Genomic DNA, 16,147 nt, shown 5'->3' with positions numbered 1-16,147 from the left:
TATCTATTTCAGCATGTTGCTAATTATTGTGGGAAACAGCATACAGTATACACACAGTATATATATATATATATATATATATATATATATATATATATATATATATATATATATATATATATATATATATATATATATATATATCATTCATATGATGAATGGATGGATTGATGGACGAATAGACAGATGGGTGCATGGACGGACGGATGGATGGATTGATGGACGGACGGACGGATGGATGGACCGATGGACGGATGGATGGATGGACGGATGGATGGATGGATGGGTGGACGGACGGATGGATGGATGGATGGATGGATGGATGGACGGACGGATGGATGGACCGATGGACGGATGGATGGATGGATGGGTGGATAGATGGACAGATGGATGGATAATATCATATGAGATCACATGATGAATGATATCCAACACAAAAGGACACACCCAGAACCATACACACATCCACGAATATATTCCACAATTTACATGACTGGTCCTTGAAGGTGTGGAAGAGGACCTGATTCATGGGAACCTGGGCCACCACCTTATTACCAGACTACAGAAACTCCCCCCATGTCCAGACCCTCAATGCATCAAACATTCAACTGCCTCCAGAACAGGAACCTGCCAACCTCAACAGATACAGCAGTTACTTACTTGTTATGTCTGTGAAGGTTCTCAGGCCTTCATGTCCTGGTGATGCCAGTCCTGAAGATTCAGGTCCTGGTGGTGTTAGGTCTTCATCATAGGCAGCTGGATCTAGTTCAGGTTTCAGAAGATGTTACTTGTCTTATCCAAGAGGCTTCTTCAATTCTAACTGACTAGTGGAGATTTCAGGTATTTCACTTCTTGTTGGCTCATTATGTGACTCCTTGAAATAATAATTGCAAATAAAAATAATTTTATGGTGAAGCTATTTACAAACATTTTTGTTGATGTAAAAAGTTTAAATACAAATAGTTTGATTGATATTCTTTTCTTTCTTTCTTTCTTTACAAACCACGTGATGAAGCAGCTGCACCGATGACATCACGACCAACAGGAAGAACCGTTGCGGTCACGTGGTCACGGACACAGGACAAACCAATGAAGCCGCTGATGAGCTCAGAGTCTGTCGGAGCAGCACGCTGCGGCCAGTTTAAACCTCCTCGCCGTCCTGCATCAAGACTCTCAGTCCGCTTGTAGCGGGTCTGCTGGTCCCGGAGCACGTGAACCTTTATCATCAGCAGAGTCTGAGTGAGTGACGAGTCATCTCAAACTTTGATCCCCACCTCTGCCTGCTGGTATTAATGTTGTTGTTGTTGTTATTATTATTATATCTATTATTATTATTATTATTATTATTATTATTATTATTATTATTATTATTGTCACGTTTAAACCGTACTGACCCGGTTCACCGGTGTCTCTGTTCGACCCGGTTCACTGCTGACCCAGACCGGTGTCTCTGTTCAACATATATTTGTTTTCTATCATTATATTCTTAATTAACATTGAAATCTACTCAAACATGATTGAGTCAGATGACGTTAATAAAAGTTATGTTCATTAGGATGTTTGGACGATCTGAATTAAATCATAACCACACACACACACACACACACACACACACACACACACACACACACACTATTTGTATATTTATCTCAGATCGCATAAGATGGACTGATACTGAAAGAACAATATATTTGTATCTGTAGATTACAGTTTAATCATTGTTAGCTGTTTTTTTATTTCAAAATATCATTTGTTTTCTTCATTATTAACTCACAGAAGTGATAAATGTTGGTTATGAATAAAAACGTCTGGATGGAGTGGATGGAGTCTTGCAGGGGCCTCTGGACGGAGTCCTGCAGGGGCCTCTGGACGGAGTCCTGTGGGAACTCTGGATGGAATCAGGTTTTTGTAATAACAGTGGACTCTCCCTTTAATGCTACAGTGGGGGTGTCTGAGTGATGGGGGAGTCTCGGCTCATCATAGAGGAGCTGCTGGCTCTTTGTCTCCAGAGGATCACCATGGAGGACAACGCCTTGACCAGTGAGCAAGGTGAGACAGTTAGGACAACAGAGACATGAGCATGTTTTTAATCAAATTCAGAATAACTGGGGATGTAGATTGTTTTCACTACTAACCTGCTGCACTAGTTCACGATGAGGAAGTAGATCATTTTCACTACTGACCTGCTGCACTAGTTCTCATTGAGGATGTAGATTATTTTCACTACTGACCTGCTGCACTAGTTCTCATTGAGGATGTAGATTATTTTCACTACTGACCTGCTGCACTAGTTCACAATGAGGATGTCGATTATTTTCACTAGTGACATGCTGCACTAGTTCTCATTGAGGATGTAGATTATTTTCACTACTGACCTGCTGCACTAGTTCACAATGAGGATGTCGATTATTTTCACTAGTGACCTGCTGCAATAGTTCACGATGAGGATGTACATTATTTTCACTAGTGACCTGCTGCAATAGTTCACGATGAGGATGTACATTATTTTCACTAGTGACCTGCTGCAATAGTTCACGATGAGGATGTCGATTATTTTCACTAGTGACCTGCTGCAATAGTTAACGTTGAGGATGTCGATTATTTTCACTAGTGACCTGCTGCAATAGTTCACGTTGAGGATGTCGATTATTTTCACTAGTGACCTGCTGCAATAGTTCACGATGAGGATGTCGATTATTTTCACTAGTGACCTGCTGCAATAGTTCACGATGAGGATGTCGATTATTTTCACTAGTGACCTGCTGCAATAGTTCACGATGAGGATGTCGATTATTTTCACTAGTGACCTGCTGCAATAGTTAACGTTGAGGATGTCGATTATTTTCACTAGTGACCTGCTGCAATAGTTCACGTTGAGGATGTCGATTATTTTCACTAGTGACCTGCTGCAATAGTTCACGATGAGGATGTCGATTATTTTCACTAGTGACCTGCTGCAATAGTTCACGATGAGGATGTCGATTATTTTCACTAGTGACCTGCTGCAATAGTTCACGATGAGGATGTCGATTATTTTCACTAGTGACCTGCTGCAATAGTTCACGATGAGGAAGTAGATTATTTTCACTAGTGACCTGCTGCAATAGTTCACGTTGAGGATGTTGATTATTTTCACTCATGACCTGCTGCACTAGTTCACGATGAGGATGTACATTGTCCGTGTTGTCCTTCCAGAGTTGGTGGACGTGGTGAGGAACTTTGAGGCAGTGAGGAAGCGCTGGCTGTTCGCTGAGCTGGAGCTGAAGAAGTACAAAGAGCTGCTGGTGAAGTCAGATGTGTCCAAAGCTGCTCTGGAAGTTAAATTGAAACACGCTCGAAACCAGTTGGACGTAGAGATGAAGAAACGCTACAAGGTGGAAGGTGACTACCAGTACCTGGTAAGTCCAGCAGAGACACTGAAGATATCTCTTATCATATACTTCCTGTTTCATATGTCAATGCCTCAATGATGGTTCCTCAGGATGTCTATTGACTCTAGTGACCAGGATGTTGTAGTCAATGACCGGACCCTTTCTCTCTCCTTCTCTCTGATGAGGGCAGCAGAGGCAGATGCAGCTCATGTGTGACATCCTGGTCCATGACAGTAAATCCAGTGCTTGCCTAAACGCTGAGCAGAAGTCTCTCTTGGCCACATTTGAACACAAAGGAGGAAACGTGACTCTGCAGCCCAGCAGCAAACGGTAGAAGAACCTTCTCAGCTGTCAACATTTGTACAGTTAGTAAAAAAACAGTCACGTTGCTCCCCCCTTCATCAATTGTTTTTGGCTTCCAGAGGTATCAAGCAGGTTGATTGGACCAGCTTAGACCACTTCCTTCCAGCTGTCAGATTGTATTGTCATTCCATATACTGTATATTACAGGTTGACAGTGTGTTGTGTTGTGTTATTTGGAGTGTTGATTGAGCAGCTACAATCACCATCATTATGGAGTTATTTCAGCATCCTTTTCATCTGGTTATTGATATTACATCACAGCTAAATAGTTTATTCTGGGTTCCTCCAGCTGTGGTAAACCAGCTCACGTGGGTCTTGCTTGATCCAGTGAATCCAGCTTGGAGAAATCCATGAGCACCTCTGGATGATGTCATGAACCTTAGGTTCATGACATCCTTTCTAGGTTCAGAACCTAGAAAGGATGGCGTTTGGTTTATCATGGATGTCCACAACATGTAGGATAATAAGTTCCAACTGACACACCTAGACCAGCGACTTGTGGTTTCAGAACTAAAAGAAAGCCTGTCCTAAAGTATGTAATATAATCTCCACTAAGGTCTGTTCAGCTCCCAGTATTTTGCTGTTCCCAGTACTCTGTTGGTTCAGTGGTGGTGGTTGTTGTTGTTGAGGAGGAGTTTCTGGGACCCGTTCAACAAAAGCAGAATCCCGATCTCCAGATAAACCATCTAAGATAGAGACTGGAATGCACACATTGGTTTCCCAATGAAGTGACTGAGATGCAGGATCAGAATGATAGACCCTGGATGTGAGCCTGGTGAAGTTGGATAAATCTCGGTTTTGACTCTTTTTCTTTGTGTCCTCTCAGGTTGTGTGTGATCGACGAGTCGTCTTTCCTGTCTCACTCTGACATCAGCTATGATCGGACGGACGACGATGTGGTACGATCATGAACTCTTAACACACAGTAAAATCTATTAAAGGAGCAGTCTGCTGTTTTCAAGGTTAACAAATCCCCACAGACATCATCTATCAGCTGTTCATTGACTTCTCCTCATTCTCATTCAAATCAACTTATAGACACTTGGAACTGACTGCCGATAACAAGGACGTTTTTATAAACCATCTTTTTGAAAATAAATCCAAGTGCTTTACATAAAATATAATTAACGACAGATGTTTATGGGTTTTCTTTATTGTTAGTTCATGAACCAGGTTCTCTGGTTTTTCTGTGGAAAAGCAGCCCCATGTGATTGTTTGTGTTCTTGTTGTTTCAGGATCTGGACACAACTTCCATTAAACCTCTGAGATCTCGAGCCCGAGAGAAGAGGGTACGTTGGCCACGGGAATCGTCCTGTTGGTTCTCTGCTGCGTGTTTCTTGTTTGTTCTGATGTTATGTCGGTTCTCTGTGGCACATTCTTTGTTTGTTCTGATTTTCTGTCTGTTCTCTGCGGCATGTTCCTTGTTTGTTCTGATGTTCTCTCAGTTCTCTGTGGGGCATTCTTTGTTTGTTCTGATTTTCTGTCGGTTCTCTGTGGCGCATTCTTTGTTTGTTCTGATCTTCTGTCGGTTCTCTGCAGCGTGTTCCTTGTCTGCTTGATGTTCTGTCGGTTCTCTGCAGCGCTCCTTGATGGGACCGGCAGTTGTGGCTCCAGTTGGGAAGCGAGTGCGAAGTGGAACCGTGTCTGCCGAGCTGCTGGAGAGAAAAGCTGTCGAGGTGAATGGATCAGTGACTGAATGTTGGAAGAATGTTGCACCTTTTTCTAACTTCTAATCCAGAGTCATGTAGGTTAAATAAATAAGTGGTTTACAGAATGAAAAGACCGGTGGAAAATTTCATTCTATGGTCTCTCTGTCTCTGTGAAACACTAAGGTTGAGTTTGTTTGACTCAGGAGGTCGACGATATTGTGAAGGCGACGTTGACGACTCCTGAGACCGGAGGTCAGATCCACATAGATTTGGGAAACACAAAGGAAACCCCTGAAGACCCAGCCGGGACCCTGACCCAGGACTGTGCTGGTTCAGTTGGAGGAGGTGAATTTAAAACTGTGCTCAGTCATTTTGCTGATTTAAAACCAAAACTTGTATTTTAATGATGAGGTTTCCTCGGTTCATCTTGGTTTTTCTTGAGGTTTTTCCTCACAAATGTCTTGTCTTTGTTATTTTCTTCTGATCTCATTCTCTCCATTTGGTCCTTTTGTTTGAATAGAAATCAATCAGTTTTTCATTGGTGCACTGAATGTTAGCTAGCAAGAGATTCTTCTGTAGCATCCTGGTAATGGCTGTGTTGCCAGGTTGGTGCCTACTGATCACATTTTAGTGAATGACACTAAATGAGATCTTGTTGAAGTTTCCTGATCTGAACACATTGATTAACTTCCAGCTCACTTCAAACTCAACTGTGTGATAATGTTTCTATTAAACTCAGACCAGACCTCTGTGTGGTTACTCTGTGACGAGACGGCGACGGAGCCTGAAACTGAAGCCTGTCTGGAGGAGGAGAGCCCTGCCGTCAGAACGTCGTACACTTTCAAAACTGTGAAAACCCCCAAACACATCTTCCTGTCCAAAACAGTACGAAGCTACGATGGTTTCTGTTTTTAATTTGAGTCAAAGGTTGAAGATCGATCCTGAATCTGACTGATTCCTTAGTCTGACCTGCTACCGTTTAATGTTAATTAACTATGACGAAAAAGTGACCATTGAAAAGCATTAGTAGACCTGAAGAATTGAAAACTATCATCTGCATGTAAATTCCCAGGTGATCCGGCCGGAGACGTGCTCGTTGTGCGGTAAGAGAATCCGCTTTGGGAAGGTGGCGGTGAAGTGCAGAAACTGCCGCACCGTCGCTCATCCAGAATGTAAACATAAATTCAGTGACATCTGCTCGGCCACGACAGGAAGTTCATCCCAGCAGGTACGTCTGATCCTTTAAGGCTTTCAGACCAGATTGTCCAGAGTCAGTTCAGGGATGTTAACATTTGTAATGCTATGAAGAAAGAGTCACTGCACGCCTTTGTACCGCAGACTCACAAGAAGTGTTTTCTGGTTTTTAATCCAATTAAATTTTAAAGTCCCAAATCATTAATTTGACTAGGATAGCTTTACTCTCTTCTCTCCTCTTCCATCCATCAACAAATGAAAACCCCCTAAAAATAACAATGGAGGAGGATCCTCCACTACGACAGGGCAATAGAAGTTGTGTGTTCAGAATTAACAACAAAAATGAGTCGATCCAAATGAGACAGACCAGACAGATAGTAAATGAACAAAGGCTTAATGCAGGATGCTGACAGGAAGTCATCGTGGCTTTTCTTCTCTTTAGACCTCGTTGGAGGGTTTCGCTCCACTGAGCCATCCCAGAGTGCCTCGACTGATCGTGGACTGTGTGACTGAGATCGAGAGGAGGGGCCTGGAGGAGGTGAACTGTCCTTCAGGCCGTTTTCAAACCGTCCTTCAGTCTGGTTCATTGAGTTTCAGCTGCTGGTGTCCTGCTGTCTGCAGAGAGGACTGTACAGAGTTCCTGGGGGAGAACGTCTGGTGAAGCAGCTCAGAGACCAGTTCCTCCAGGGGAAGACTCCACTCGCGCTGAGCAAGGTTCATGATGTCCACGTGCTGTGTGGTCTGCTGAAGGACTTTCTGAGGAAACTAAAAGAGCCTCTGGTCACCTTCAGACTGCACCGGACCTTCATGGAGGCTTCAGGTATGAACACTGGGTCTGTTGTTCTTCTGGGGGACCAGAGACCTGGACCTGAGTATGAGTCCTGGTCTGTGATCATCTGATATCATTGTGTATTCTAGAGCTGGCTGATGGAGACAACAGCACCGCCGTTATGTGTCAGACCGTTGCAGAGCTGCCGAAGACCAACCAGGACACACTGGCGTTCCTCATGCTTCACTTCCACAAGTAAGAAACCCAACGGGCACACGTGGTCTAGGATGAGCTGGTTTCATCTGGATTCATGTCATTCAAAGGGTGAAATGTGGCTCATGTTATTCTTGTGATGTTCTTATGATGATTTGTGGTGTTCTTGTAAAGTTCTAGTGCAACGTCTCTTTAACTGTTGGCCTGTAGCTGTTTTCTACAGACATGAAACATGACACGTTGACCTAACCCAATATACACCCATCCAAATAATTGAAATCAGGTGTTCAAATGATTTCCATGGCCACAGGTGTATAAAAGCAAGCACCTCGGCATGCAGACTGTTTCTACAAACATTTGTGAAAGAAAGGGTCGCTCAGTGAATTCTAGCGTGGTAACGTGATAGGATGCCACCTGTGCAACAAGTCCAGTCGTGAAATGTCCTCACTCCTAAATATTCCACAGTCAACTGTCAGTGGGATTATAACAAGTGGAAGCGATTGGGAACGACAGCAACTCAGCCAAGAAGTGGTAGACCACGTAAAATGATGGAGCGGGGTCAGCGGATGCTGAGGCACATAGTGCACAGAGGTCGCCAACTTTCTGCAGAGTCAATCGCTACAGACCTCCAAACTTCATGTGGCCTTCAGATTAGTTCAAGAACAGCCTAGATAGCTTCATGGAAAGGGTTTCCATGGTGATCAGCTGCATCCAAGCTATACATCAGCAAGTGCAATGCAAAGCGTTGGATGCAGTGGTGTAAAGCACTCCGCCACTGGACTCTAGAGCAGTGGAGACGCCTTCTCTGGAGTGACCAATCACGCTTCTCCATCTGGTAATCTGATGGACGAGTCTGGGTTTGGTGGTTTCCAGGAGAACGGTACTTGTCTGACTGCATTGTGCCACGTGTTTGGTGGAGGGGGATTATGGTATGGGTTGTTTTTCAGGAGCTGGGCTTGGCCCCTTAGTTTCAGTGAAAGGAACTCTGAATGCTTCACCATACCAAGAGATGTCACTTAAGTTCATATATATATTCAATATAGTGTAGGTGCATGTATACAATGTTCTGTATTTCTGTCCAACTCCTCCTCATTGTTCAGGGTGATGCGGAGCCCTCAGTGTCAGATGGACCAGAACAACCTGGCCCGGGTGTTTGGACCAACTCTAGTGGGCCATGGGATCTCTGAGCCGACTCCAACAACCATCATGAGAGACACCAACACTCAGCCGAAGGTCTGGGGGTTTTATATGACCTCTTTTAGAACAAACGGCTGACATGTTTGTTGAATAACTCTCCTGCTCTCGTCTCAGGTTATCTGCCGCCTGCTGTCCTTCCCTGAAGCCTACTGGAGACGCATCCTCGCCGTCAAGACAGATCACATCTTCTCCTCCACCACTTCAACCTTCAGCCAGGACGATGCTCATGGTGAACTTGGTCTCGTTATGATAATGTCTGTCATATAATATTTCTACATCAGGGTCACTCTGACACCACCCAAATCCATGTGTTTCTATAAATCATCAGCCCTCACCTACCTAAATGGATCACTTCTTCTGATTTAGAGACCTGAACCCACATGTACCCTACCTGTCCCTGTAGGCTGCTTTCAGAAACTCTCTTCTCCATGCAGCATGTATAGATAAAGAGATACACTGAAAACTGTCAGCTAGTTATAAACTTGACAGAGGAAATAAGTAAAATGATGCTATCAACACTTCTGTTAACTCCAGTAATATTCCAGTGTATTTCACTGCACGCAACTACTGCAGAGTCACTGCACGCAACGACTGCAGAGTCACTGCTCACCACCTACTACAGAGTTATTGCACGCCATTTACTGCCACCAATTTCTCCCACCAATTTCTCCCACGCACTGCAGAATCACTGCACGTCATTTTCTGCGGTCACTGCTGCCCGCCTACTGCAGTTTTTTTTTTTGCTTTTTCACTTTAATGTAGGAAAAATGGTACAGATGTTAATTTTTTATTCTTTAATGGTCCACCCTGTAACTCGCCTCATTTCTCAGGTCGCTTGTTTAAGCCACTGACTTCTCCAGAGCTGAACAGCTACTACAAAACCCCCGGCAGAGGAACTCTGAGAGGCCGGATCAGTAACATGGGCAACGCTTTCACCAGCACGTAAGATAACAGACCAGGTCCAACCTTCAGTCCACTACCAACAACTCATGTTACATTTGTTACATCTTGAGCTACTGATCTTTTAATCCCCTCACACCAACAGTTGTAGGTTAAAAAGCATTATGTGGGTTATGATTATGAGCAGATTAGTACAGCAGCTTTGACTAGAATCTCAAACCTTCGTTATTGATTTTTAGAAAGAAGATGATCAGCGACTTTATCTTCTGTTTCTGTCTGCAGAGGTCGAACAGAAGTGGGAAGGAAGTTCTTCACTTCACCCAGCTGATCGCTGAGCTGCTGCCCACAAACATCCACACTGCTCACAGTATGTGTGTGGTTTTTGAATTAATAAATAAATATTTATTCCTTGTGATGTCGGCCGTTCTAACCAATGAAATGTAACCGTTTGCCTGCAACACTGTAGAACATGTTTCAGCTTTAAAATCCACTTGTTGTGTTTGATTTCATTAAAACACTTCAAACTGTAAAAAAATAAAATCATCTACATGTTCTGAAAGTAACTTGAATAAACTGAGAAAAGTATTTCACTTCAATGGTTGTTTGAGTTCTGTTTTCCTGCTAAACACTCCATTTCATCGTATATCAGTTTAAGCCTCCAGGTAATGATTGATAGTTTAATTATTACTAAAAAATGAAACTACATGTTGACCTGAAATGGCCAAGACAGATCTTTGATGCAGAAGCTCTGGCTTGTTTTTTTTGTTAATCTCTATTTTCAGCAGCTCCTTCAAGTGGAAAAGTGATCACATGAAAGGTTAGGAACCCAATCCCAAAGCATGGTACGTGACGTGTTTGTGACTCTTAAACCAAACGAAGAGCTTTGAAGGCTTGTTTGTAAAACCTGATGTTGGTTTTGTTGCCTAAACCTTAACGTTCACCATCTAGGATTTTGTCTGTCACCGTCTTGGAATTTTAGCAACCAGTGAAGGAAGTGACCATATTTGGACTGTGGATGATCGGCGGGTGGATCTGATGAACACAAGCAGCAGAGCGGCACCCCCAGCAGCAGCCTGGCTGGATCTGGATCCATCTGGATTCTGGTGTGAAGCTGATAACAAAGTTAGCTTCATGATTCAAGGTCAACTTTACAGCTAAGTATTAAAGTCAACTTAGTAGCTAACTGCATTGGTAGCGACCTGTCGATCAGCAGGTAGCCCCGCCCCTAAAGCATCCCCTGCTTTCTGGTCTGTTGGACTCTAAATGGACCATAATGTACTAAATGAACATCATGCTGGATTGAAGAAGACTTGAATCTAGAGATTGAGACCATAAACTCATGTTTACAATGTTTACTGTGATAATAACTCAAGAGAGAAGTAGGGTCATTTTCTCATAGACGTCTATCCAATCAGAGAGGAGTCACCCCCTGGTGGCCAGCAGGGAGAATGCAGGTTTAAGGAGAACCAGTGCTTTTCTCTGGGTTTGTCACATAGCATTTGACACAATAGAAAACCTGAAACTGCTGTTGTCTTTTGACTCGGACACAACAAGATTCAAACAAGAAGTAACGCTGTTCTTGTATTGATGACACAAATGTAATACTTGACACAAACTGAAAAGCCTCTTGGATGAAGCAAAAGGTCTTCAAAAACCTAAACCAGGTCCAGCTGCCCAAGAGCAACTGAGAGACTGGTGAAGAGATACCAGGATGCATGGAATACACACAAACACACAAACACACTGTATTTATGATGATCAATAATGAGACAGAACACTTTAGTTTATTATTTGTCTTTCTGAATATTTTACTGGTTTGAATGTAACTAATGACAACAAGCAGGTAACCAGCCTATCAGCTGCTTTGGTTTGAGAACAATAAAATAAAAAGAAGCTGCTGAAACATTTGTTACTGTTTAAAGTCTTCTTGTCAACACTTAATCAGAAGCCTGTCATTCGACTATCTATCGGTGACATCACTTTCTGTCGTTCTGCTCCATGAGGAGGATTTTTGTTTGGTTCTGCCACTCCAGTACCCCGTCCAGAGGACGACGTCCATCCTGACGGAAAAGGAGAGGGAAGGGGCAGGGTGTCATGTGTATTGCACATTAACACATTGACTCCGCCTCTGGAGACCCCAAATGCCCATGGAGATCCCCAGAGACCCCCGGAGGCATCTGGAGACCTCTGGAGACCCTGAAGGCCCATGGAGACCCCCGAAGGCATCTTGAGACCCCAATGGTTGATGGATACCCTGAAGGCCCATGGAGACCCTAGAGGCCCATGGAAACCCCAGGAGGCAGCTGGAGGCCTCTAGAGACCTCAAAGGCCCATGGAGACCCTTGTGGGCCAGAGGTCAGAGGTTAGTGTTACCTGGTTGCTGATTTGTGTGTTGGCTCCGTGCAGTAACAACATCTGGATGATTTTAAATCTGTTGAGTCGAACGGCGTCGTGAAGTGGAGTGTCTCCCTCCTGAAGCCCAACACAACATTATTATTATTATTATTATTATTATTATTATTATTATTATTATTATTATTGTGTGTGTGTTTGTGTGTGTGTGTGTGTGTGTGTGTTTGTGACCCACCTTGTCCTGTGTGTTGATTTCAGCTCCACAGTGAATTAATTGTTCAGCACAGTCATGGTGTCCAGTCCTCACAGAGACATGAAGAGGAGTGCTGTCCAACTAACACACACACACACACACACACACACACACACACACACACACACACACACACACACACAATATTAATATTGCCATATTACCACTTTTAGAAGTAGTAGTAGTAGTAGTAGTAATGTTCATTACCTTGTCTCTCGCAGAAATGTCTGCTCCATGGTTCAACAGCAGTTGGAGTACAGACAGGTGTCCTCCTCGACAGGCAGAATGGACACAAGTGGACCACAACTGGACACAACACTGGATTAAAACTGGTTTTGGCACTGTTGTAAAACTCGTGGCAACACTAGATTAAAACTGGTTTTGGCTCTGCTTGAACTGATACAATGACACCAACACAGAATTCAGATTGCCACCAACCCTGCCTTCAGTCTGGTACCCACACTAGAATTAAACTGGTACCAACTCTGGCTTCAATCTGGTATCAATCTTGTATTCAAACTGGTACCAACCCTGGATTAAAAATAAGACCAACACTGGATTCAAACTGGCACCAATCATGGCTTCAAACTGGCACCAACCCTGGATTCGAAATGGCAACAAACTTGGATCCAAAGTGGCACCAGCATTGCATTAAAAAGGGTACCAACCCTGATTTAAACTTGCACCACCCTGCCTTCAAGATGCTACTAGCACTGGAATTAAACTGAAACCATCCTGGATTAAATATGGTACCAACCCTGGATTAAATCTGGTACCACCACTGGACTAAACCAGGTTTTAACACTGTATTCAAACTGGTATCAGCACTTGATCAAAACTGTTACTATATATAACTATCTATCACTGGGATAAAACAGTACCTTGTCTCTGCTGTGCACGTTGGTTCCTGCCTCTAGAAGTTTAGTGACGACCTCTGTGTGTCCCTGAGAACTTGCTCTGTGCAGACCTGTATGCTCAAACTGAACACAGTTTTACTTTATCAGTCTATATCAGTCCATACAGATATCAGTTTATATCAGTCCATACAGATATCAGTCTATATCAGTCCATGCAGACATCGGCAGATACAGATATTAGTGGAGGTATACAGTATATGTCATACAGATATCAGCTGATACAGATGGATGTATCAGTGGATGTAGATATGTTATACAGATACCAGCTGATACAGATGTTATACAGATATCAGCTGAAACTGATATCAGTGAATGTAGATATGTGATATAGATATCAGCTGATACAGATATCAGTCTGGTGATGAGGACGCACCGTATCTCGGGCATTGACGTCTCCGCCTGTCGATAGAAACCTGTCGATCACCAACAACTGCTTCTGATCAACAGCCTGAAAGAAATCTTCCTCGTCCACATAATACGGCTGAAATAATATGAAATAATAATCCCTCATCAACAGCAACAACAATAGTATGTTTTTTTTTTTATAACAAAATATAATGGTTTTATTTAGCTTTTCAATAAGCTAAAATTGAAGCTATATTAAAATTGTTCTTGTTGGTATTATTAAAGTTTTATGAAGCAGGATTAAATCGACTGTAACTGGATCTGAGTGTGTTTCTACCACCGAGGCTCAGAAACAAAGATCACCAGGTGATGTGTGCGTGTATTACCACTGTCTGGACAACAGGAGGAGCAGGTGCAGGCTTCCTCACAGCAGCTTTCTGCTCTCTCTTGGTCTTCCTCAGCAGCAGCAGGTTCTGGAGGTCAGCAGGAGTCTCGAGGACGAGGCGGCCATTTTTATCTGTCTGAACCAGAACAGAAACAAAAGACTGGATCTAAAGAATACACTTTTACTACATGTACTACTGATAATACTACTACTGTTAATACTACTACTGATAATACTACTAATAGGCCTACTGCTACTACTACTGCTGCTACTACTACTAATGTTAATACTACTACTGCTGCTACTACTATTACTACTACTGTTAATTTTACTATTGCTAATATTACTGTTAATACTACTACTGTTAATATTACTAATACTACTATTACTACAAGTTTTTACTCACCAGGAGCAAAAGTTACAGCGCCACAAGACCCTGGTCCTGTTCTAGTCCTGATCCTGTTGTAGTCCTGTTCTACGTGGAAAGTGTCATGAAGTAACTTGAATTAAATTGAAAAGTACCATGAGTAACCTACTTCACTACTACTACTATACTACTGCAACTACTACTACCACTACTACTACTACTACTACTACTACTACTACTACTACAACTTCTCATTAATTCTGACAAATCAGAATATTTCAAATAAACATCACAGATCAACAACATTAGACATCAGAGATTCACTATCATGAGCCAATGAAATGCTTGCTTTGCTTTGACCTTGAGACGACGAGAGTCCTGCTTCTCCAGAGAGACAGATGACTCATAGCCTCCGTCCCCGACCTGCTGAGACATAGAGACATGAGTGGACACAATTGTGTAGTGGACCTCATTTAAAGTTCAGTAAACACAAAAGGAAATGTAGAGACGAAACCAGAGGACCTGACCTCTGACCTCTTGTCTCCTGCTTCCATATAAAACTTTATTAGCAGCAGCCTCAGTTTAAAGCCCAGTCTGTGTGTGTGCGCGCGTGTGTGTGTGAATGCTGGCCTTGACCTTCTCTGGTGTCATTATATCTGCCACTTCCAGAGAGTTAGGTGGGAGTCAGAGGTCAAACTTATTTTGATCTAAGTTCACAAATTTTTCTGCAAACAAAGAATAAAATTGTGTCTCACATGTTACTAAAATATATAAAATTATACTAATATACAGTCTGTCCTGTTATATTAACGTCATCCTAGATAATATTACAGAATCAAACCAGAGGGGACCGAGCCTTTGCAGCGGCTGCCCCGAGGCTCTGGAATAGCTTGCATTGGCATATTAGATCAGGCCAGACCCTAGAGGTTTTTAAGTCCCTATTGAAGACCCACCTGTTCTCCATGGCTTTTAATTCAGGCTGAGCATGACACCCGTCTACTGTATTTTATGTATATTTTTATTTATTTATTTGTATTATTCTCATTGTATTGTATTGTATTGTTTTACTGAACTGTACAGCACTTTGGTCAACCATTGGTCGTGTAAAATGTGCTCTATAAATAAAGTTTGATTTGAGTTGAGTTGAGAATCAGTCCTGTTATATTAAGGCTTTACGGTTGCAGAATTTGAAAAATTACCCCAATGCAGACAAGGATGCAGACGGTTGACAAAATCTGGTTCCAGGACCAGAGAACTGGAGAATGTTGGCTGTATGGGGCAGAGCAGGAAACTTAAAAAAATGGCCTGGGAAGCCCCTCTAAAAGGTGGCAAGGATTCTGGCAACGAAGGTGGAACTGAACTGGGGACCTGAAACGAAGGTGAATCCATCGGGAAGCATGCAACGCAGGTGGAACCCATCTGGAGTCTGGCAACGAATGTGGAACCCATCAGGAGTCTGGCGACGAAGGTGGAACCCATCTGGAGGCCTGTGACAAAGGTGGAACCCATCTAGAGGCCTGCAACAAAGTTGGAACCTATCTGGGGTCTAGTGACAAAGATGGAACCCATCTGGAGGCATGTAAGGAAGGTGGAACCCATCTGGAATCTAGTGATGGAGGTGGAACCCATCTGGAGGAATGAAATGAAGGTGGAACCCATCTGGAAGCATGCAACGAAGGTGGAACCCATCTGGAGTCTGGCGAATAAGGTGGAAGCCATCTGGAGTCTGGCAACAAGGGTGGAACCCATCTGGAGGCAAGCAACAAAGGTTGAACCCATCTGGAGTCTGGCGAATAAGGTGGAACCCATCTGGAGTCTGGCAACAAGGGTGGAACCCATCTGGAGTCTGGCGACGAAGGTGGAACCCATCTG

General features: G+C 43.1%; 2 protein-coding genes across 2 annotated transcripts in view; one reads left to right on the top strand and one right to left on the bottom strand.

Moving 5' to 3' along the window:
- Window positions 1-1,958: 1,958 nt before the first annotated feature.
- LOC311008457 (rac GTPase-activating protein 1) lies at window positions 1,959-10,134 on the top strand (the record flags this gene model as incomplete). Its single annotated transcript, XM_084002147.1, has 16 exons — window positions 1,959-2,049; window positions 3,196-3,398; window positions 3,562-3,701; window positions 4,561-4,633; window positions 4,970-5,023; window positions 5,315-5,410; window positions 5,587-5,728; window positions 6,123-6,268; window positions 6,456-6,611; window positions 7,020-7,115; window positions 7,199-7,397; window positions 7,496-7,601; window positions 8,660-8,792; window positions 8,871-8,985; window positions 9,587-9,698; window positions 9,939-10,134. The coding sequence occupies 16 exons, from the start codon at window positions 1,959-1,961 to the stop codon at window positions 9,982-9,984; spliced, it is 1,908 nt and encodes a 635-aa protein (XP_083858273.1). The 3' UTR covers window positions 9,985-10,134.
- Window positions 10,135-11,632: 1,498 nt separating this feature from the next.
- LOC311008456 (uncharacterized protein) overlaps window positions 11,633-16,147 on the bottom strand; it is a gene marked incomplete at both ends in the record, with an annotated part of 5,809 nt that continues 1,294 nt past the window's right edge. The window contains 10 exons of the mRNA XM_084002146.1: window positions 11,633-11,716; window positions 12,030-12,128; window positions 12,244-12,342; window positions 12,469-12,567; window positions 13,143-13,241; window positions 13,552-13,659; window positions 13,910-14,044; window positions 14,636-14,698; window positions 15,644-15,762; window positions 15,871-16,147. The exon at window positions 15,871-16,147 is cut by the window's right edge and continues 117 nt beyond it. Of these exons, the coding sequence (XP_083858272.1) occupies window positions 11,633-11,716; window positions 12,030-12,128; window positions 12,244-12,342; window positions 12,469-12,567; window positions 13,143-13,241; window positions 13,552-13,659; window positions 13,910-14,044; window positions 14,636-14,698; window positions 15,644-15,762; window positions 15,871-16,147 (1,182 nt within the window). The remainder of the gene's footprint in view (window positions 11,717-12,029; window positions 12,129-12,243; window positions 12,343-12,468; window positions 12,568-13,142; window positions 13,242-13,551; window positions 13,660-13,909; window positions 14,045-14,635; window positions 14,699-15,643; window positions 15,763-15,870) is intronic.

The sequence above is a fragment of the Eutrigla gurnardus genome (assembly GCF_963514095.1).
Source record: "Eutrigla gurnardus genome assembly, chromosome: 22".
Lineage (NCBI taxonomy): Eukaryota > Metazoa > Chordata > Actinopteri > Perciformes > Triglidae > Eutrigla > Eutrigla gurnardus.
Note: the sequence above shows the minus strand (reverse complement) of the source record. Positions and strands in the feature narration are given on the sequence as shown.